Consider the following 22,230-nt stretch of genomic DNA (forward strand, 5'->3'; position numbering starts at 1 on the left):
AATATGAGTCCCAATCTGGATCCTGACGAGTTGGATGCGCTATTGGTATATGGACCCATAGGTCGGGTGGACCGAAAGGGGTATGAGAAGCTTCCTGCTCGACCTCAGGCATTATTTTGGCACTGAAATCGGCGACGAAGTCGGCGAATATTTGCAATTTTATCACTGTTCGCGGCTGATATGTTATATTGTGCTCGCTTAATTCTATGGCCCACTTGGCCACTCTCCCCGATAATTTGGGTTTATGTAGGATGCTCTGCAAGGGGAAGGTTGTTACCACCGATATGGGATGGCATTGAAAATAGGGTCTAAGCTTTCGTGAAGTTATAACCAATGCTAAGGCCAATTTCTCGAGGTAGGGGTACCTCGTTTTGGCATCGACCAGAGTTTTGCTAATGTAATAAATTGGAGACTGCATACCTTTGTTTTCGCGGACCAACACTGCGCTTACTGCGACTTCTGAGACGGCCAAGAATATTAGGAGGCATTCACCAGGTTCTGTTTTGGTGAGTAGTGGGGCGAAGACAAGTATGCCTTTAGTTCCCTCAAGGCATCAATGCATTATGAATTCTACTAGAGCCCATTGTCTTTTTTCAACATGTTGAAGAATTTGTGGCACCTGTCTGATGACCGTGAGATGAACCTCGATAGGGCAGCTATATGGACAGTCAGTTTTTGCACCTATTTCTTGCTGGTTAACACTTCAAGTATTCCTTCAATGGCTTTGATTTAATCTGGATTGACTTTGATGCCTCTCTGTGACACCAAGAAATGAGAAATTTGCCCGAGGTTACACCGAAGGCACATTTATCGGGGTTCAATTTCATGTTGTATTGCCTTAATATACTGAAGGCCTCTTTCATGTGGTCGACATGGTCTTCTTTCCTCTTTGATTTGACTAAGATGTCGTTAATGTAAACTTCCATTATTTTACCAAGTTGATCCTTGAACATCTTGATGACCAAACTTTGATATGTTGCTCCTGCGCTCTTCAACCCAAACGTCATAACTCTGTAACAGTATGTTCCCTGATGGATGATGAAAGTAGTTTTTTCCTAGTCTAGGATTTGGTTGTAACCCGAGTAGGCGTCCAAGAAGCTTAACAATTCGTGGCCCGTTATTGCGTCGATGAGCTGGTCGATGTGAAGCAATGGAAAGGAGTCTTTTGGGCAGGCTTTGTTTAGGTCTGTGAAATCCACACACATCCGCCATTTCCTATTTTTCTTTTTTACCATGACCACATTTGCGACCTATTGGGGGTATTTTGATCCCGGATGGAACCGTTGGCGAGTAGCTTATCCACTTTGTCACTAACGGCCTCGTTGATTGCAGCGTTGAATTTTTTTCTTATTTGCTGCACTGGGGGTAAAGTGGGTCGATGTTCAACTTTTATGTAGCGATGTCTTTCGAGATACCCGGCATATCTACATGAGAGAAGGTGAACAAATCAGTATTGTTAATTAAAAACTTATGAAATTTACCTGGTTCTAAGAGTTTATGTCCGATGTAAGCCTTGTTGTTGATGTCACTACTGTCCAAATGGACGGGATCAAGGCCTTCTACCATCGACCTTGCGGCTTCCACGATGCCAGGGTCCCTGATGACGTTTGTTTGTGTGTCGAGTTCGGTCCCCGACTTTGGTAATTGCTATGCTTCTAAGTCTGTTCCCTTTAGCTATTGAGTGTATGTGCAATCTTGAGCGATATAATAGCATTCTTCGGCAGTGTGTTGTTCGCCTCGGATACTAAATATCCCCCATGGAGTTGGGAACTTGATCACTTAATACAAGTTTGACGGGATGGCCCCCATGGCGTGTATCCATAGCCGCCCTATGATGGCGTTGTAAGCTGTGTCTTGGTTCATGACATGGAACATTATTTTTAGGGTGGCTCCCCCAGCCAGAACGAGTAGCGTTATCTCCCCTAAGGTTCGCTCAACTGCATATTTAAAACCTGTTAGGGTTATACAATGTGGTACTATCTTGCCTTCGAGTCCCATTTGTGTGAGAACTCGAGGGTGGATAATACATGCGCCGATTCTGTCATCCACCATTATTCTTTTCACATGAGTATCTGAAATACATAAAGTAATAATAAGAGTATCTAAATAGGGTAATATCAAACCATCGGTATCTAACTTATCGAACATGATACTATCTCCGAGTTTGTCATACCATTCGTGGGTGATCAATCGCTTCAACTTGTGTGTGGTGGTTAACTTCACGTGTTTGATCACTGCTTCATCACCTCCGATGATAATCATTTGGATAGTGCGGGCAGGGGAAGGTGGCTTTGGAGGCCCCTGGTGTTGTTCACGTCTATGACCAAAGTTGGCTTGTCTGCAGTCGCTCGTCAGCTCCCTTAGGTGCCCTTTGTTCAGCATGTTTACTACCTCTTGCCGCAGAGCTATGCAGTCTTTGGTCTTGTGACCCTGCTCCTGGTTAAATTCACAAAGGACATTTGATTTTTGGGTACTTGGGTCAGACTTCATCTTTTGTGGCTACTTCACCTTTATGCCAAGCTTCTCTAGTGTGTACACTATTTTTGAACGGGAAACACAAAAATTGTGAGTAGATAATAGTTGAGGCATACCTCTTTAGTTTCGTCGAGTCCCTGTGTGTGGCCTAGACGGCCCTTCCGCATGTCGAGGAGATAGTGGGATGGTTGTTCTGACGTAGGGTTGATGCTTTTCTCGGTTGAGACAGGGACCTGACTGATCTCTTCGACCGTCGTTACAACTATATTTTCTCTACTCCGTTTGGATTGATGTCAACCGTTGGGTCGGACTGTTAAGGTCGTCCTCATTAGACCTCGATCACCTCGGTGCAGTATGCATTGTGGATTTCTTCCCAAGTGATGGGAGGGTATTTCATGAGCATGCTTAATAACTTTCTGGTTGCCCTCGATCCATTCCTGTTCAACCCATTCTGGAAAGTTGCTACTGCCATCCCTTCTAATACATTTGGTAGGCTCATTCTCACTCTATTAAATCGGGCGAGAAAGTCCCTGAATCCCTCTCCAGGAAATTGCCTAACGGCGAATATATCGTTCATCCTGGGCTCCGCCGTTTTAGCCCTAGCATGGGCGGTGATGAACTTGTCGGCCATTCTTCGAACGTTGTTATTAACAGTGCCAGTAATTGTGAATACCAGATTAAGGCTCCTCCCGTTAGGGTTTCACCGAACTTTTTCAGTAACACTGCTTGCTCTTTCGAAAGGTCATTACCCTTCACCATTATGACGTAATGAATGATGTGACCTTCGGGGTCTGTTGTACCATCGTATATCTTCAAGTACGGTGGCATTTTGAAGGTATTGGGAATGGCATGTGGAGCCGCCTCCTTGTTGTACGATTGTTCAACGAACCGACCAATGTCCCATTTTGGCAGCAACTTTGGGGCGCCCGGTATCTTATCGACCCTTTCTTAATGTTCCCTCATATGGTCGCAGAGGGCTTTGTTCTCGTTTTCCATTTCTTCCATTTTCTTTAGAATGGCGGCAAGTGGGTCGTTACCTGCATCAATAGTGGTGTAAGTGTTACCTGTTTGGGAGGTAGGTTGTTCGTCGGTGATCATCGTGGTATCCGTTTGTGAGGTGTTTCTATTCTCCCTTTGAATGGGTTTGTCGAGTATGTTATTTAGAGTGCTTGTTAGACACTCTTCCAGTAAATTTTTCACTGCTGGTAGTGCTTCCTCAGCTGTAGACGTGGAAGCTCCCCTTTCGCACGACGCGATTACACTTTTATGAGGGAGAGGTGAATCACTCCTAGGTGTAGCACTTGGCTTCACGTTCTCGTTATCTTCTCTGCCATCTTCGTTGATAGTGTTCAAAATGTTAGTAGTGACACATGCTATTGCTTTTTGTCTTGCTTCTCCTTTTCCTGCCATCGTTAGTTTGTGCAAACGAAGAAGAGATGGCAGTGTTGATACCCTATTTTTTCCTATATATTTTTCAATATGCAAATACCTTCAAAATAGTATATGTATGCATATATAAGTATGTCCAAATGTTTTATTATTTTTTTCTTAATTTCTAAAGATTTTTAAATTAATCTATTTCCCTATTTTATCCATAAAAAACCAATAATTATTTCCAGAGTTATTGTTTTTGGTAATTCATTTATTGAACTTTCACATTTATGCTAAAATATAGCTAAGATAATTTTTGTGTATTTTTACAAATGTATTTAGTATTTTAAAGGCTAAATTGCATAATTGCAATATTATCCTCTTTTAGGATTTAATTGCGTTTATATTCATGAAAATGAAGTCCCGTATTTTTAAATTGATAATTATATGTCATAAATTATTTTAGTACTTTTAATTTATTTCCAGAAATCAATTTACTATTTTTTTAATTTTAAATAGGGAAAAATAGCTATTTAAATGATAGCCTAATTTCATTTCAATTATAGCCTGAAATTAAGCCCAAATCAGACCCAATTTCCCAACCCTATTGCAACTCGAACCCGACCCCCTAACCCAATTTAAATGACACAACCCGGACTCCCCGCCTAACCCTTTTAATCCCAGTAGTTGATCATTTAAATCAACGGCTCATGTTCCCCTTCCCTTTTTAACCCCAAACGACCCCTAAACCTATCTCATTTCTCACCTACCACCACCTTTGAATTCCTCTTCTATCTCAATTCTCTCTGAAACCCCTACAAACCCTAGCCGCCGCCATCAAACCAAACCCTAATCCACCCTGATACCTACTTAATCCATGGCCTTCCGTGGTCATTTGAGACCTGTACCAGCCTTCCATGGCTCCTGTGTGTTTGGTTCTAAGGTTTCACAACCAGACTTCGAAGGAGTTTGGTTCAGTCCTTGCTCGACTGGTGTTCATGGCCTTTCTCCGACCATCCACGACCTTTCCTGGCCATTCATGGCCTTTCAAGGCGGGTCCTTAGCATTTTCTGGTTAGCTCGTTAACTTTCGAGATCTTTCTCGTTTTCTTTTGGGTTTTCTGAAACCCTAATCTCTAAGATTTTTCGATTTCTTTCAGATCTACCTTTGATATGTGCTTACCATGAACTTTTAAGAATTTTTTCTCGAAGGTTCTTCAACGTTGTTTTCAAAACGACTCTTCGTTGTTCTGATTAGGACTTTTCCTTTAATTTATTTCAAAAAATCTTTTCTCCGATTCTCGATGTTGTTTTATAACTTTACTATGTTCGAACTGTTTGCTATGCTTTCCTTCTACTTGAGTCAGCATGTTGAAAACCCTAATTTCTTTTGGGTCTCATTCGAATCCTGAAGCTGTTTGTTTAAATGTATACTTGTTTAATTAAGTTCCTCGTTCTTGTTTGATTTATTTGTGTTACCATTTTAAAACTCGATTGTTGTTGAAAAGCCCTAGGTCTTTGGGGCTGGAATTGTTTGTTTGAGTACTTGACTCGACTGAAAGCTTTTGTTTTAGACTTTCTTTTCTTTATGTGACTCATCTGATTCTGAGTTTTACTATCTTTCTAACTCAACTTTTGTCAAAAACCCTAACTTTTCAAAAGGTTTCCTCACCTGCTACTGTGAGACCTTTGCATGTTTTTGATGCTCTATTTTCTTCACTATTGAATTCAATGTGACTTGACCTACTTGATTACTATGCTTCGAATATTTGCTTTACTACTGAACCCTAGCTTATTTCTGCCACTACTGCATGCTTGTGATTATCTCTTTTGCCAATGTGCTTGGCCTCGCATGTCCGATGACCTTGTTCACTTTATTTATATACTAAAGTGCAGAAGCATGTTTCTTCTTTGATTGATCTCAATCGTGTGACTGATTTCAAAAACTTTTTTTTATTAACTCTAATTTCACCACCTGTTAAAGTTGATTCCTTTCCTTATTTTGCCTTACTGAATCTTTTCCCAAAATAAGCATATTTCTGTACATAGACTTGATTACTTACTCAATGCTTTTACTACTCCTTTTATGGCAATAATCAGTTTGTCTCTAAATTGATCTTCTTTCCTTATTTTGAATCTGTCATTGCTCGTTAAACAGTGACTCCTTAATTAAAGGGAGTCGCTTGTGTAATTGATTCTGACTGTTGATTATTTCTATATTTGTATTAAAACTTTACTTGTTACCTTACTTCTCACTCATTTTCAGAAGCTATAAATACCCTGCACTTTCTCTTCTTTCAAACACACGAACCACTTGAGTTCATAAAACACACTTCACTCAAAGCTCTCTCTCTTTTCTCTGTTACTACTTGTGTTGCTGCCTTGTCTAGCCGGCCGAAAGCTAAGGCTAGGCTGTGGAAATTTGCTTACTTTTCTTTCTGTTTTTGCCTCTTTACTGGTATGTTCTAATTAATCTTCCAGCATCAACAACAACATGTTTCTTTACTATTTCCTCCACTGTTGCATATTTCCTGCTTGTGTTTAATCCAGTTGCATTACCAAGCATGTTGTAATCTGCCCCTTACTCTTCTGAATTAATGTATTTTTTCTTATGTTTGAACTCTGTCAGTCACTTATTATGACTTATGAATCCCAAACCTCTATATCCCCTATGTTTTTGTGTTCTTTGGTTGGTTTGAGGGCATGTCAATATTAGACATTGTTGTGCATGACCCAAACCTGACCCTCCCTGGGGTCATATGCTTCATATTCCCTCTATGTGTTGTATTCTCTGGCTGGTTTATGTGCATGCCAACACCAGCTATTGTTGTGCATGTCCAAACCTGACCCCTCTTAGGGTCATACGCTCCCTGCAATGTATTCCCAAACCCCTGACCCTTTGTATAAAAATGCTGATTCTGTGTAGTGTTAGCTTTACTATTACTGTTTTCAAATTACCCTTACACCTTACTATTCTCAACCAAGTTTTAAACAAAATCTCCGCTCCTGCATTTCCACTATACTCTTAGACTTAGGTCCCGCCCCTCTTGTGTGAACCTTGCCTTGGGACCCATGAGCTCCATCTGAACTTGGACACATAAGGGCCGACCCTTCCACACTGCACTCATCTCTATTTGGTTATGCAAACTTGGGTTTAAGCACTGCCCGGGGTCCCTTGAGACCCTTATGGAACTTTGACACACTCAAGTCTGAGAAAGACTTTGGAACAAATGGCATTTGAGGTGGTTTATTCCATAACTATGAGAGAAAGTCAATAATCAGGTTTCCTCTAGTTGTAACTTCTTCTTTTACACTTTTCTGATGTAATTCATTATTCAGTTTGTAGTAATTTGTAATAAACATTGGGGTTGGCTAGTGAAAAAGGGCTAGGTAATTGTGCATGCTCAAGGGTAGATATCATGCCTACAAGATTTGTTGTTCTGCATGTTTAACTCTGCATTTAGATGTCATGCCTATAAGATCTGTTTTTCTGCACGTTTAACTCTGCATTTAGATATCATGCATATAAGATATGTTTTCTTTAAAATTCTGCATGTTCTACATCTAGAGAATATGCCTATAGGACCTGTTTTCTGCATGTTTAACTCTGCATTTAGAGAACCTGTCTATAGGACTGGTTTAAATTCTGCATGTCTAACTCTACATTTAGATAACATGCCTATAGGGTTTGTCTTCAATTCTGCATGTTTATTATCACACTTAGACACCATGCTCTTAGGATCTAAGTGGTTACAATTCGACATCATTAAAATCAGTACCTTTATAGAAATCATGCCTATAGGAATTTCAAGTAAATACTGTCTGCCTCATTTCACGTTCGACTAGATATCATGTCTATAGGAATTAAAATTAGCAATAATAGATATCAACGTCTTCATCAATTACTCACCTCGAACCGGCTACTTCTTTAGCTTGCGACGCCTTTGTCCCTCAAATTGGCCTCCACGTGCATCGAATCTGCCCAAAATCGCAACGAATATGTCGCATTATGCTAAAGGGACAATACCCAATCGAAAGCAATCGAAAAATATCGAAATTCACGAAATTTGCAAAACCCGAGCCCCGGGCCAACTTCTCAAAATCCAGAATTTTTGACATCAAAATGTTCCTTATATCGCCACGAGTCTATACATACCAAATTCACAAGAATCGGAGTCCATTTGACCCCTCAAATCCCAAATTTAGAATTTCAATTTCAAGCCATATTTTCTTACAATTTGGCTATATTTTCATAAATTTCAAGGATGATTGCACAATATAATCTTGTATTTAGTTCATAGGACTTACCTCCAATCACTTTCCGTCAAAACCCCTTCAATTCCCGTCCAAAAGCTCTCAAGGTTGCTCAAAAATGGTGGAAAAATGGGTTGGGTTCGCGGATGAAATGTTAACGACACTGTTCACGATATTGTTCACGGGTCACTGTTCACGACACTGTTCACTGGTCAATGTTCACCCGCGTGGTTACTGTTCACGCGCGGTTACTGTTCACTGTTGCAGAAAATACAGCAGCTTTTTATGAAATTTGCAGCACAGCCATTTTTCACTTAAATGGCTCTAACTCCATCATACAAACTCGGAATTAGACGATTCTTGTTCCTATGAGTCACAAATAATAATAATAATACGAACACAACCCTTCAATTGAAACTCAATTCGGAGCTTGTTTGCCCAGTTCAATACCCATTTCGCTCGTTAAACAATTAACTCACATTTCACGTCAAAAACTCAATCGCGACTTGATGAAATTAAACCAAAATTTCCAGATCAGTCCTATAATTCATGATTTAAATTCTGGAAGTCTCGAAATCAAATTTGGATTTCTAGAACTAAAAATAAACCTTTAGATCATTACATTTATGCTCAAAACGGCAAAAATCATCCAAAAATGACCCGTTGGGCATCCGAAACACACCCGAGGCCAGTGGGACCTCAACCAATCATGCCCACATAATTCATAATATCATTAAGACCTGTTCCAATCATCAAAACACCTCAAACAATATCAAATTATTCAAAACTCATCGAATTCAAGCCTAAGTTTCCAAAAATTTCCGAACATACACTTTTGATCAAAAACCCGACCAAACGATGTCCGAATAACCTGAAATTTTGTACACACGTCACAAATGACATAACAAAGCTACAGAAACTCTCGGAATTCCATTCAGACTCCCGGATCAAAATCTCACCTATCAACCCGAATTCGCCAAAATACTAACTTTGCCAATTCAAGCTTAATTCTACCCCGGTCATCACAAAAATATTCCGGACACACTCCTAAGTCCCAAATCACCTAACGAAGCTATCCGAACCATAAAATTTGCATTTCGAGCCCTCTAACACATAAGTCAATATCCGGTTGACTTTTCCAACTTATGCTTCCTTAAGAGAGACTAAGTGGCTCAAACCTTACCAAAACTAGTCCGAATGACTTCAAAAATTGCACACAAGTCACATTCGATATTACGGACTTGCACCAACTTTCAGAATCGCATTCTGACCCCGATATCAAAATTTTCACTTCCGGTCGAATTTTCTCAAAAACCTTCAAATTCCTATATTTAGCCAAATGACTTCAAAATAACCTCCGGACATCCGAATTCACTTCCGATTGCGCTCCCAACTCCAGAATCACCATACAGAGCTATTCCCAGACTCGGAATCCCAAACGGACATCTATAACTCTGAAATGCCTTCCAACCCAAGTTTATGAAATTCTTCTAAAATACTAACTTCCACAATATGCGCCGAAATGCTCACGGTTTATCCAAAACCAAATCCGGACATACGCCCAAGTCCGAAATCATCATTTAAACATGCTGGAACTTTCAGATCCCAGTTCCATGGTCGTTTACTCAAAATTCCAATCTTAGCCATTTTCTTCAATTTAAGATTGCCGCAATAAAAAGTTTCTTTCCAATTTGACTCCGAATTTCTTGAAATTCAATTCTGATAATACGTACAAGTCAATATACCTAAAATGAAGCTGTTCATGACTTCCAACTGCTGAACGACGCGCTAGAGCTTAAAACGACCGGTCGGGTCGTTACATTCTCCCCCACTTAAATAGACGTTCGTCCTCGAACGTTCCAAGAACTGCTCTTAAGTTATCTGAAATCACTGTTTAACACCTCGTGCACCTGCCCGTGCTACCACAACTCATATGGACACATTAATTTGATCAAATCTGCAGATATCCTCTTTTATCCATACAATAAGCTCAGAACCCAATTCCAACACCTGAAATTATCTGCCAGACCTGTTCCCTGTATATAAACACTGTATCAACTACCATACGAGGTACCAGAACACAACTGCGTACCTTTGTTGAATTAGCACCATGCATCGCATAATTCACCATCTAACCACAATGACACTCCATGAACCTTAATAGCCAAAATTTCACGACTCTAATGCTCCCAATGCATATGATGATATACCTATACATTCTGTTATAATGCTGATGATAAAACCACAATGGAGGAGATGTTCAGAAATTTCTAACCAATTACAGAGTTAACCAAACATTAATTCTCTCCTTTTTGACTAAAATCATCACCTCATTACTACCCAAATACTAGTAACTGCCTTGTAATATACCTCACATAATCCCACTGCAATGGTCCCCGATACCAATAGTCTCGCATCACCTAGTACGAGCTGCTCAGACAACCAATCACCACAGACAATGACCAACGGTCTCATATGATGCAAAAATGCGCCAATAGGCCATATTGCGAACAAGATACATAAGGAAATGATTCAGGAATGAACTGCTCAACTCACACAACTAATATGGACTTTTCCCCAGAGAATAGGAATTTATCATGTTGTTTCATAGCACACGTGGCACAATCACAATATTACATGAGTTGGCGAACACAGAACAATATATGATATTCCAACACCCCACCTTGAGGAGCGCTATACTAAAATGAACACATCTGACTCACACGAAGCCCGTAATACTATTTAAATCCATTTACCCACTTCAGGTCGATTCTGCTCGCACTAAACTAGGCTGATAGCCTTTCCTGGACCCGTAATAAGTCATTTCTTCTCATAACATGAAAGAACTACCACCATAGCCGGGACAACACCCCACAATCTACAACCAAATGAACCGAACGACTTCATATAGATCTTAGATATTCTTCCAACATTTCAACTTTCTTAAGTCCCCAAATTTGACTAACTCCCAGATTTTTCAAATATTTCGGCAGAGTCTCCCTTGTAATTGGGCCTATGCACCTGTCAGAGTAACACCAAAACAACTCCTAACAGCATGTCCACAACCCAACAAGTACCACAAGTATATCAATAACACTAATCTCCGCATTACAAGCCCGACATTATCACAATGATATTTTGACATGAAACGCATCATTTGTATGATCATAACCACATTTCTGGTCTTAATAGTTGTTCATAAATAATTCCATCATTATCAATAAATCTCATATTAACCACCACCTCATTTCAAATTTTCACAATACTGACAACAGAATGTGAGGCATGAAGACCTCATTATTACTTACTCAGATTAATGAGTCACATTTAACGTCACTTGGGAACTCATCTCATAAGCTAAAACTCAATAATTACAATACAATTTGGTAAATTATGCACAGAGATATTCGTACAAGAATTTTCAAATAAGCCTCATAGGCATGACTCCCTATAAGTACTATAGTACAAATTTTTAATTTTCACAAGGGAGAATTTTAAACACATAACCCTTTTTTTTCACCACAAGGACCTCGTCCTTATATAACATCCTCTGCAGCTTGTAGCCCAGTTTAAATATTTCATATCATATAAAAATGTGAGGATCTCATCCTCAACTCTGAATCACAAGTATTTTGCACATTGTGCCAACTAAAAAATTTCATTTCCTTTCTTCCTTCTTTCAAATAATTTCGGTTAAACAAAATCACAACATAAAATGATCCCTCTTACCGGTAGGGCATATAATTTTCAACTGAAATCAATTATTTAGAAATTACATCAAACTCATCGAATTGATTAACAAAGGTCACTTTTAGCCTCACAACTATTTTTAGTGACCAACACATAATGATAGACATAGCTATCTCCATATAATCTCCCCAACAGGTTTGGCACAATTATCAATCAGTATATGGATGTTGGGCAGTGGGAAATTATCTTTTGGACTCGCCTTGTTAAGATCTCGATAATCGACACACACCCTGGTCTTGCCATCTTTCTTCGGCACAGGCACAACATTATCTAACCAAGTGAGATACCGTGTAACACGAATGACCTTTGCATCAAATTGCTTGGTAATTTCTTCTTTGATCTTCACACTTATGTCCGTTTTGAACTTTCTCAACTTCTGCTTGATAGGTTGAAACCAGTCTAGTTTAAAATCATCCTAACTCGTATTGTTCTGAATTAGTTTTAAACAACCTTACTCCTTTATTCAACGCGGTTTAGAAAGCATGTCTATATGATCTCAAATCGTTTGTTGTAGAACTGTTACTGCTTTGCTACCTTCTGAATCAACAATAGATATCATGTTTATAGGATTTCACCCAAACACTTAGGCAAGCCTTAGGTGATAATGACAATGAAAACTAAATCCGCCTTTGTTAATCAGTAACTACTATAACCCGCAGACATGCCTGATTCAGACTTCTTATCTGAGTTATATAATAAACTGGTCTGCCTCAACAATTAAAATTCTCCTTGCCTTAGCACTTTAAATTCAGACCCTACCTGTGTTTAAGTCATGCTATTTATGTGCCTTATTTGAGGAGGTATACATGAGCATTTTAGTTGTTTACATGTTTCCCCTAATATGCAGTCCTATATGTTTTGTATGTCGCCTTAGCTTTTTCACCTTTTGAAACCTAAAAGTCATGTCGCCTTAGCTTTTTCACCTTTTGAAACCTAAAAGTTAGCCTAATATCCCTCCCATTTTTGGAATAGTAGTCCTAAGTTCCTCCGGGACTGATAAGAGTGGGAGGGGTAATAACATGCAATAGTGGTCGAGACCAATCCGCGCTTTAATACCTTGATGGGGTGGGAAAGGTAGATATGGATATGATGACCGGTGCGCTAATACCACATGTATCCCCTCTTATGAGGAATGTCATATCGGGTATCACATTATAATTCATTTCATTACGTAAATAGGAAGTTAAGGTTAAATTATTCAAATAAGAAAGTATGATATTTTTTTACGGACAACCTAAGAAATAAAGCATGATAGAGTATATAAATTGAGATGGACGGAGTAGTTACTAATGAGTACTCCCTCCATCCCAAATTAGTTGTCATGTTTGTTTCTTGAAACTCTAACTTTGTGAACTTTGATCAACATTTTAAAATATTTTTTATATACATTAATATGAGAAAAATTACGACTTGAAGTATTTTTCATATAGTTTTTGAATATCTAAAATTTAAATATAAAATACTGAGTTGATTTAATTCAATTTAATTTTAAAGCTTAGTTAAATTGATTTTCAAAAGGGAAATATGATACTAGTAACTAATTTGGGATTACACCAAAACAAATTACTCTTATAAAATATGTACTTCTAGAAATGAAGGACAATAAACAAAAACAAAAAAAAAAAGGAAAAGTGAATAAAAGAAAGGTGAAAGGAGATAAATGAGGAATATTAGAATTTAGAACAGTTTTCCCGCCCAAAAACAAAAAGCGAAAATCTCAGTACTTTATAACGCCAAAAATCTTTTAAACACAATAAATATACCCTAAATGTGAAAATTTGAAGAACATCAGCGATCTTCTTCTACTCAGTGATTGCTAGGGTTTTTCTTGTGAAGAAAAGAAACAGACAATGTCGTCAATGAGTGGTTCCTCTCCGCTCTCTCTTTCTAAATCGGGCACTACTACTTGTGCCACTCTTCTTCAACAATTGCAGGTATTCATTTCAAACGCCTCCTCTTCTTCTTTTTTTTTTTTTTTGTTTGAATGTGATTTTGAAAGTGATATTTGGCCCTTTTTTAAAAAAAATTTCTTTTGGGTAACCAGAGCTTTTTGTGGAGTAGGATTGGCGTTGTAGGGAGATACTATAGGAATATTAAATTGTATTCTTGAGTATATTTATTCAATCAGTTTTTAGGTTCTTGTGCTTTCTTTTCTTGTTTCCTTTTTTTTAATTGTGCGGGAGATGCAGTAGGATTTGTTGAGAATTAACCATAACTTCGTTTTTATAGTAATGTATGTTTTAATTATCAAATGGGTTTGTTCTTGTTGTTGCTCTTTTTTTTTTTTTTTCCTTTTTCTCTTCTCTTTCTGGTATACACACATACATACATATCTGCACTCACACACACACACACACATAGGAGAAGATCTAAAATTTATCGTAGATAAGAGTTGTATGCTACAAGCTTGACCTTTGAGGTTTCAGTGGTATATTATTAGATATGCCAATAACCAGAGACAGAGCTAGGATTTGAAGTTTATGAGTTCTGAATTTATCACTGAACCCATAGTTTGTCTTAGTTACTGGGTTCACAATTAAATATTTATACATATTTTATGAATTTTCTAATACAAATACAAGTTTTAAGCAAAAGCTATTGGGTACGTCCAAACCCCTTCCCTGCCAATAACGGGTGTATTCTTTGTTCCACAAATGAAATTGTGAAAAACTGACAGTGAAGGAGAGTTCTTAAAGTAGAAATCTCTTGGTTGTTGGTTTAACGAATTGGATGTTTCAACAGTTTGCGAATGTCATTTGCCAAATTTGGTTGATTGTTGTATTCGTTATGGGCTCCTGTTTGGCATCTTAAGTATACATCTTGATAGCTCGGTTATTGCTCTATTTATTATTAAGTGTATTAGAGTATGTTTAATTTTTTTAATAGAAGTTCACGTTTTCTTAATTTGGAGAATGATGCGTTTTGCTCCTACTTCCCCACTTGTGTCAGTATCGACACCCTCAAGAATATATATTCTTTCTAGTTTATTTCATCTGCTGAATTATCACTTATATTGTAGGTAGAATCTAATCAAATAATCTTTCTTTTTTTGTCTGAAGGAAATATGGGATGAGATTGGTGAGAGTGACAGCGAGAGGGACAAGAAGCTTCTTCAGGTTGAGCAGGAATGCCTTGACATTTACCGCAGAAATGTAGAGAAAGAGAGAAAATACAGAGCTGAATTGCATCAGTCATTAGCTGAGGCTGAGGCAGAAATTTCCAAACTTGTTTCTGCCCTTGGAGAACAAGCTTCTTTGCCATTGGTTTGTCCTTTGTTTCCTTCGAGTTGTTAACCTTCCTGTATTCAGGTTTTATATTTTTTTTTTAAATTTATAATTTACTTTTTTCCTTCCTTTTTAGTCTGGAAAGATAAAAGGCACCCTTAAGCAGAAATTGTCTGTCGTTGATCCTGTGTTAAAGGACATAAGGACAAAGAAACAAGAAAGGATTAAGGAATTCTTGAACATAGAAACGCAGATAGCGGTGATTTGTGCAGAAATAGCAGGAAATGACAGAGTTATTGGCCCCACAGATATTCAAGTAGATGAACAAGACCTGACAGCTAAGAGATTGGGAGAACTGAAGTCACATCTTCAGGAACTTCAGTCTGAAAACGTTCCTCAACTGATTTTTCTGCCTCTTATTTTTACTGGAATGAAACAAATGACTTATCATTTCAATTCAATCTGTTAACTTTCATCCTTTAATGCAGAAACTCCGTTTGCAACGAGTGAATAGTTATATGAGTGAAATTCATGAGCTTTCGGTTGTTATGTCGCTTGATTTCAAGCAGATAATAGCTAATATCAATCCAAGCTTAGTAAATCATATGACTGTACAATCAAAGAGCATAAGCAATGAAACACTTGCTAGCTTGACCAGTGAAGTCAATTCACTGAAGCAATTGAAACAGCAGCGGCTAGAAAGGGTGGGTGAATTATCAATCACAATCTTTCCAGTGTTTCGCAATTCACATTTAGTGGAATAGTCTCCCTAAAATGTATAGGGCGCAAACTTGCAGGCTTGTTTTTAATTCGTTTTGAATACACTTGCATGGATGCTAATCATATCAGTGTACCTAGTGGTGCATTCGCCTTCTTGTTTACAGCACTAAATTTGATAACATGCAAGTACTGTTCCGTATCAGTCTCTGGTCACATGACATTTTGAAATATGTGTTGCTGTTACTCAAATTTCGGCTAAATTGCATGAAATGATTAACAGAATGGTACTTGCTACAAAATCTTAACAACTAAGAATATAAATGGATAAGCATGACTGAGAATTGTTAATTATTCTGCTTTTGTGCCATTAATTTCAGATTTAAACTACCCTATTTAGAATGCACTCGTTAATATTGATTCCATCAGCAGCCAAGCTGTTTATATGATGGAGCTTATCCCTTTCCTTTAAATGATAAAGTCCTCTGTTTCTTGAAACCCGATCTTTGGAGAAGGTCCAATTTATTTTTGTTTATACATTGTGGTGATTGACGCTCGGTCACTTGGAACCTTGCCCCTTGTTTGATTTGGACATTAGACCCATGTTCCAGTGAGTGCACCTGTTTTATGAAGCGTATAAAGTGAACTACGGATATTTCTAACACACAAGATAGTATAACTTCGGTATTTCAAGGTCAAGAAAATGTTCCCAGTTTGGAATCTTTAGGGTATTTCTGGTCCCGTGTTGAACACTAGATTAGCACTTAAATGTCTATACCGGCATACATTTAATGCTGATTACTAAATAAAACTTAACCTTATAAAAAATGATATTGATTCTTTTTCATTTTATTTTATTGGTGAAGCTTCAAGATCTTGGCAGCTCCCTAATAGAACTTTGGAACCTTATGGACATGCCAATGGAGGAACAACTGAGGTTTAACCATATTACTTCCTTAGTTTCTTCCTCTATTGATGAGGTATCTAAACAAGGATCTCTTGCCATTCACATCGTTGAGCAGGTACATTGAGTCATTATTCCTTTCTCTTTTCTCATCTTAGTCTTTGGGGGATGTGGGAAGAAATCCCGCGAAGATATTCTTCTGGTTTTCAATTTCAACTAACGTACTTTCTCTGTAGTCTCTTACTGCTTCTCATTTCTATCTTGGTAGGCTGAAGTGGAAGTTGAGCGTTTAAATGTTCTAAAGACCGGTAAGCTGAAGGAATTGATATTTAAGAGACAAAATGAGCTCGAGGAAATTTATAGGAGTGTTCATATGGATGTAGATATTGAGACTGCACGCCAGATTTTAATCCAGCTTATGGAGTCTGGTACATTCAGTTTACTTTATGCTCATTTCTGTTGTGTGACTTGATGGGATTTAACTGCTTCTTTCTTAAAACAAAAGTTAATTTCTCTTGAAAAATGATTTTTCTCTTGAATTATTCCTGCTTTCAGTTTCCTTATTTTGTTTCAACTTTCAACAGATCATTTGTTCTTCTATTGTTGTAATTATTTGTGCTGGGTTTTAAGTGAGAAACCTGTTAAATCCATTTGTGATCTTTTAGCGGTGGTGTGTATGTTTTTTGGTAGAGGCAAATTGGTGGGGGTGATTCTGAAAAGTAATGGTTGTTTTGGATTAGCTTTCATATGCTGACAAAGGAAAGAATCTGCCATCTCTCAGTCTCACCTGTTATAAATTGCATTTTGACTGTGTATTAGGCTCTTTACATCTGACTTGGAAAAGAACAGTTAGTGAGGGATCTAAGTCCTTATGTTGGAGATGATATAGTCCTTGATGGCATGTTCTGCTCTTGCATATCCCTTCTTTTGAATGGTCAACTCCAAAGAAACTTTTGTTGGTTACAGCTTGAGTTAGCAGTCAAAATCTCTACCAGAAATGGATTTTCTCACAATAGATGAGAAGATTAAAATCTTCAAAGAACTATTTCCAGAGGTTCTGAAGGACCTCTAAATGAGTGGTCAACTGCAACAAGAGAAGGGATAGGGCATTAACCTATGGTCAATGAGAGGAGGCCTTACCTCTTAGATGGCCCAAGCAAATCATTAAACTATTGGATGGATCCTCCTAACTGGAGTTACATATGGTTGAGTAGTGGATGAGGGCAACAGTTCTAATTAAGCTTAGGGCCTTAGGCTTAAGGTTTCCGCAGCAAAGCAAGTCTACTAGCTGCCATTGCAGTTACTGAGTACTTAGGTCAAGAGTCCCGATCTTAGTAGCTTGTATTCCCCTCCTCACAAGATATGTTTTCCCCCCTCATTTTTGCTCTCTTTTGTTTTCTCCATGAATGGCTCCTTATCACCTTTGGTGAAATGAAAGAATATATACTAAAATTGCTGGGAGAAAGGGGTACTGTCAATATCAATTGACAGTTTACAACTTTGATACTAATGATTCGAAAGAGGACATGTACTTTTTTAGCTGAGTTGTGCTTTCATTCTCGGTTTCTGTTGATCTAGTTCAGTAACACACTAGCCCATACTCTGAAGCAGGAATGCAAATGTTTCCAGGCCTCTTGCATCTTAGCATGTCTATTCAGTGTTATCAAAGGCAAAAAGTGCAAAAAAGCTCTAAGGTATGTTGGGGCTTTAAGCGCAAAGCGTAAATAAAGCGTGTGCTTTAACGAAGAAAGGCCAAATAGAAAAAAACTACAAATATGTATGTGTAGTCCAAAACTAACATCTATAAGCATACCAAATATATGGACTAAGAAATTGAAGAATATTTACAATAAAGTGAAATATCAATTGTTTAGTGTGGCCTCTTCAGGATTACGCTCATTGGCAAGGAAAAGTATGCCTTAGAGCTTTGATGACAATGCTGAAGCGCCCACTAAGCGAGGCGAAGCACTCAATATGTTTTAAGCCTCGCTTCAGGGCTTAAGCGCGCTTTTGGCGCGCCTTTGATAACACTGTCTCTATTGTTATATATATCATCAGTTGAATTGAAAGATAGATTTCATTGGTATTAGGTTTACGATCTCTTATACATTCTTTTATCATAATCCAATACAGGCAGTGATCTCTCTTATCTTCTTTCAAGCATGGATGATCAGGTGGTGAAAGCCAAAGAGCAAGCTGCTAGCAGGAAAGAAGTTTTGGATAAAGTGGAGAAGTGGAAACATGCATCTCAAGAGGAAAGCTGGCTTGATGAGTATGAAAAGGTATAACATCGACATAAATATAGGTGTTTACTTTTGCATTGTACTCAGTTATGAATCATATGGAGCACCTGTACATAAAGGACATGCATTTGAATTTACCTCTTTCATTTTCGTCTTTTTTATCCTTTTTGCACCCATCCTTCAAACATTCTAAGATCCTTATATTGTAGGTCAACTTTATATCTTTCAAAGATATGTCATAATCTAATACCTGTTGCAAGCTACTTAGGGAAGTTTGGCATGTCAAACTTAGTGTAGCCAAAAGTCTGCTTGCGAAGCTCAGTTCAATGTGGAGTTGGTGCTTCGCAGCATACACCGTGTACGTTCATGAGTGTTCTTAAAAGAGGACAACGCTACATAATTAATATAGTTTGCAAAGCGATATCTTAATTACTAAGAATTGGATAAATATGTTAGAATTTTGGCATAAGAAATAAGAAATTGAAATGAAAATTAGCAACTAATGTGAATCATAATTTAAAATTGTTTTGAACTTGATTGACATGGTTTAAAATTCATTCCACTTATTGCAGTTTTTCAATATTTTGGTCCATATAGGTATAGTTGTAGAACTAGCATTTTTCTTCTTTTGGTTACATATGATTTTTTTTAATTCTTCTTATCATCTACGTCCTTTATTCACTAAAGCTAACACTTCAATTGTACTTTGTGCTTAAAGCCCTGGTAGACAGAAATCAATTGTACTTTGTGCTTAAAGCCCTGGTAGACAGACAGTATTATAAGCTTTTTGTGATAACAGTGGTCAAGCTACAAAAGTTACATAGAGGCATGCCTTGCTGGCCTTTTCTAAGTTGTTTGTGCTTATAGGCTGGTAGCAAATGCTGTGTTTAAGTGCAGTCAAGTAGTTCTCAATTGGTTGATAGCTTATATCAATCAGTCTAATTATTCATTTGTGTAGCTAAAATTTGGGCATTGTGGTAGTTGGATGTGTCCCACAAATTGTTTTGGGTGCTCTCTGTGATACCCCAGATAAACTGACCCTTTCTGTATTACATGCTTCTTATGCTGGCATAAAATATGAAACATACGTGCAGTCTACAAAACTAGGTGATAACATGTTAACTCGATTTGCTCATCCCTTCATCTCTATCATTCACTTGAATCATGAGTCTTTACCTTTTCTTATTCCCTAGATGGCTTGACTAGTTTTAGTTCAGGCGTTTTGAGGGCGTAATAGATCTGATGCTGTATAAGATACAGTTTGCAACTTGGCTTCCCACTAAATCATGATTCACTTGTTTTACAGGATGAAAATCGTTATAGTGCTGGGAAAGGTGTCCACATCAACTTGAAACGTGCAGAGAAAGCGCGGATTTTGGTCAGCAAAATACCATGTGAGCCTGTACTCATTTATCTCATGTGATGTACACCTCTTCCCTCGTTCTCTCCTGATCGACCACTATTAGTAGCTTTGTGAATCAACTGTTCCCTTTTGGAGGATAATCCTATGCATAATTGTGGATCTATATTAATTACTTATATGCAGAAGCTTCTTGCTTTTGCTCATTGCCCCATTGCTTTCCTTTTTTTATTTTCCTATCTTCAAATTTCTTCTCTTTTTATGGTAACAAACATACTAGTTCACCTATTTCTCTTTGCATTCTTTTGGTCCATTGGGTTGGTTGTCCACTCTGGAAACTAAATATTCAGTTTCAGAGAGTGCTTGGTACTTGAAGTTAAAGTACCATTCAGGTCTACTCATTTGGTTTTTCTTTTTATTGTTCCATGTTACTTGGTATATTATGTAAATTTCATTGATCAGCTAAGCCTAAAAAGGTGCTTGTAGCCTGTATGTAAGGTGGTAATCACCTAGTACACTAATGAAGAACCTGGTAAATTTTAAATTCAGGTCTATTTTCTGCAATTTTAATAATCTAAAGTATGTTTGAATATTCTTTCTATATCAGCAATTATCATATAGTGACTGAAAAAACCTATAATGCAGCTCTTATTGAAAACTTGACCGCCAAGGTAAAGGCCTGGGAGAAGGAGAAAGGAATGCCATTTTTGTATCACAAAGTGAGTTCAACATTTTCTTTGTTAAAGATATTATTTTGTGGCAGTAGCTTCAGACCATAACTTTTTTGTGTCTAGGCCCCTCTGTTGCATACTTTGGAAGAGTACATCATCTCACGACAGGAGAAACAAGAAGAGAAGCGTAGATCTCGGGTATCACTTTTTATTCTCCTGTCTGATACTTGTTTCTGAATCTTTTTTTTTCTGACGTTAGAGAAGAACTACTCTTAGCCGAGCAAGGGTCTATATCATAAACTTTGCATTGTTATTTTGTCTTGGTTGATTTTGATAGATAATTAGCACTTCTAGTTAAACTGTTGGACTTTTGTTGGTTGCTTTGTGATTGTGATTGTGATCGTATTAGCAGTATATGTTGTGTGAACTATCTATTAGTATGTGTGCTTTAAACTGAAAATAATTGTGTTGGATGTTTTAACCGTGCATACCATTGTCATTATAGCACAGGAGTTAGATTTGGATGCTTGGATGATCAACTATAGTGTATATATTTCAGGAACAAAAACGGCTCCAAGATCAATTTGCTGCAGAACAAGAAACAATCTATGGTTCAAAGTCTGCCAAGAAACCTCTGGGTAATGCTAACACAATACTTGGTACTCCAAATAGTCGTCGTGTATCTACACCTTCAGGTCGTTATGGTGTGTCCATAGGGAAGGAAAAGAGAGGGAGCGGTAATGTTGGTGCTGTAATACCTGTAAACTACGTAGCTCTTGCGAAAGATGATCAGAAGTCTGGAGGATTATAGACTGAAACTTTGACTCGTAGAAAGATCATACATACTGTTGTTTTTGCACAAACTAAGCCATTTGTCCTTTGTGGTAGTATAGCATATCAGAATAAAAGGCCACGCGTATTCATTATTCTTTTCCCATTTACAGAGGTTTTAGAAGTCTGCTATGAACTCGGGAATGAAAATGCATATATCGTCCTCTTCATTTTCTTTGCAGAATTGTCTTATCAGATGTCTGGTAATTTGGCTTTAGTGTTTGGACATAACTTTAACCAAATTTTATGTGCAAATTTGTAACGGACTAAATGACCCTTTAGAGTTTTGAGTTTCAATTTGGCAAAGAATCCCACATGCGATATTCTTCAGAAAGGAGTTTAGAGTGCTGATAATGCAGGCTCAAAGTTTGAAAACGAGAAATTGCACAAAAACCTATTTGATGACAAGGATGTTAATAGGGAGTTATAAA

At 37.8% G+C, this 22,230-nt stretch overlaps 1 protein-coding gene across 2 annotated transcripts; it reads left to right on the top strand.

Moving 5' to 3' along the window:
• The first annotated feature begins 13,594 nt into the window (after window positions 1–13,594).
• On the top strand, window positions 13,595–21,979 carry LOC107797677 (65-kDa microtubule-associated protein 5). Of its 2 annotated transcripts, XM_016620587.2 has the most exons (12): window positions 13,595–13,783; window positions 14,909–15,112; window positions 15,210–15,464; window positions 15,562–15,777; window positions 16,657–16,812; window positions 16,963–17,002; window positions 17,078–17,122; window positions 18,828–18,976; window positions 20,244–20,331; window positions 20,943–21,016; window positions 21,092–21,166; window positions 21,528–21,979. In XM_016620587.2, the coding sequence occupies exons 1-12, from the start codon at window positions 13,700–13,702 to the stop codon at window positions 21,777–21,779; spliced, it is 1,638 nt and encodes a 545-aa protein (XP_016476073.1). In that variant the 5' UTR covers window positions 13,595–13,699; the 3' UTR covers window positions 21,780–21,979. The 2 variants fall into 2 exon arrangements, with proteins under 2 accessions (XP_016476073.1, XP_016476071.1); XM_016620585.2 differs by having other exon boundaries at window positions 13,596–13,783; window positions 16,963–17,122.
• Window positions 21,980–22,230: the final 251 nt, after the last annotated feature.

This window comes from Nicotiana tabacum, chromosome 7 (assembly GCF_000715075.1).
Source record: "Nicotiana tabacum cultivar K326 chromosome 7, ASM71507v2, whole genome shotgun sequence".
NCBI lineage: Eukaryota > Viridiplantae > Streptophyta > Magnoliopsida > Solanales > Solanaceae > Nicotiana > Nicotiana tabacum.

Coding starts and splice junctions, on each gene's coding strand:
- LOC107797677 (XM_016620585.2), top strand. CDS start 13,700: ATGTCGTCAATGAGTGGTTCCTCTCCGCTCTCTCTTTCTAAATCGGGC. Junction 15,465..15,561: donor AGGAACTTCAGTCTGAAAAC/GTTCCTCAACTG, acceptor CCTTTAATGCAG/AAACTCCGTTTGCAACGAGT. Junction 21,017..21,091: donor TGCCATTTTTGTATCACAAA/GTGAGTTCAACA, acceptor TTTTGTGTCTAG/GCCCCTCTGTTGCATACTTT.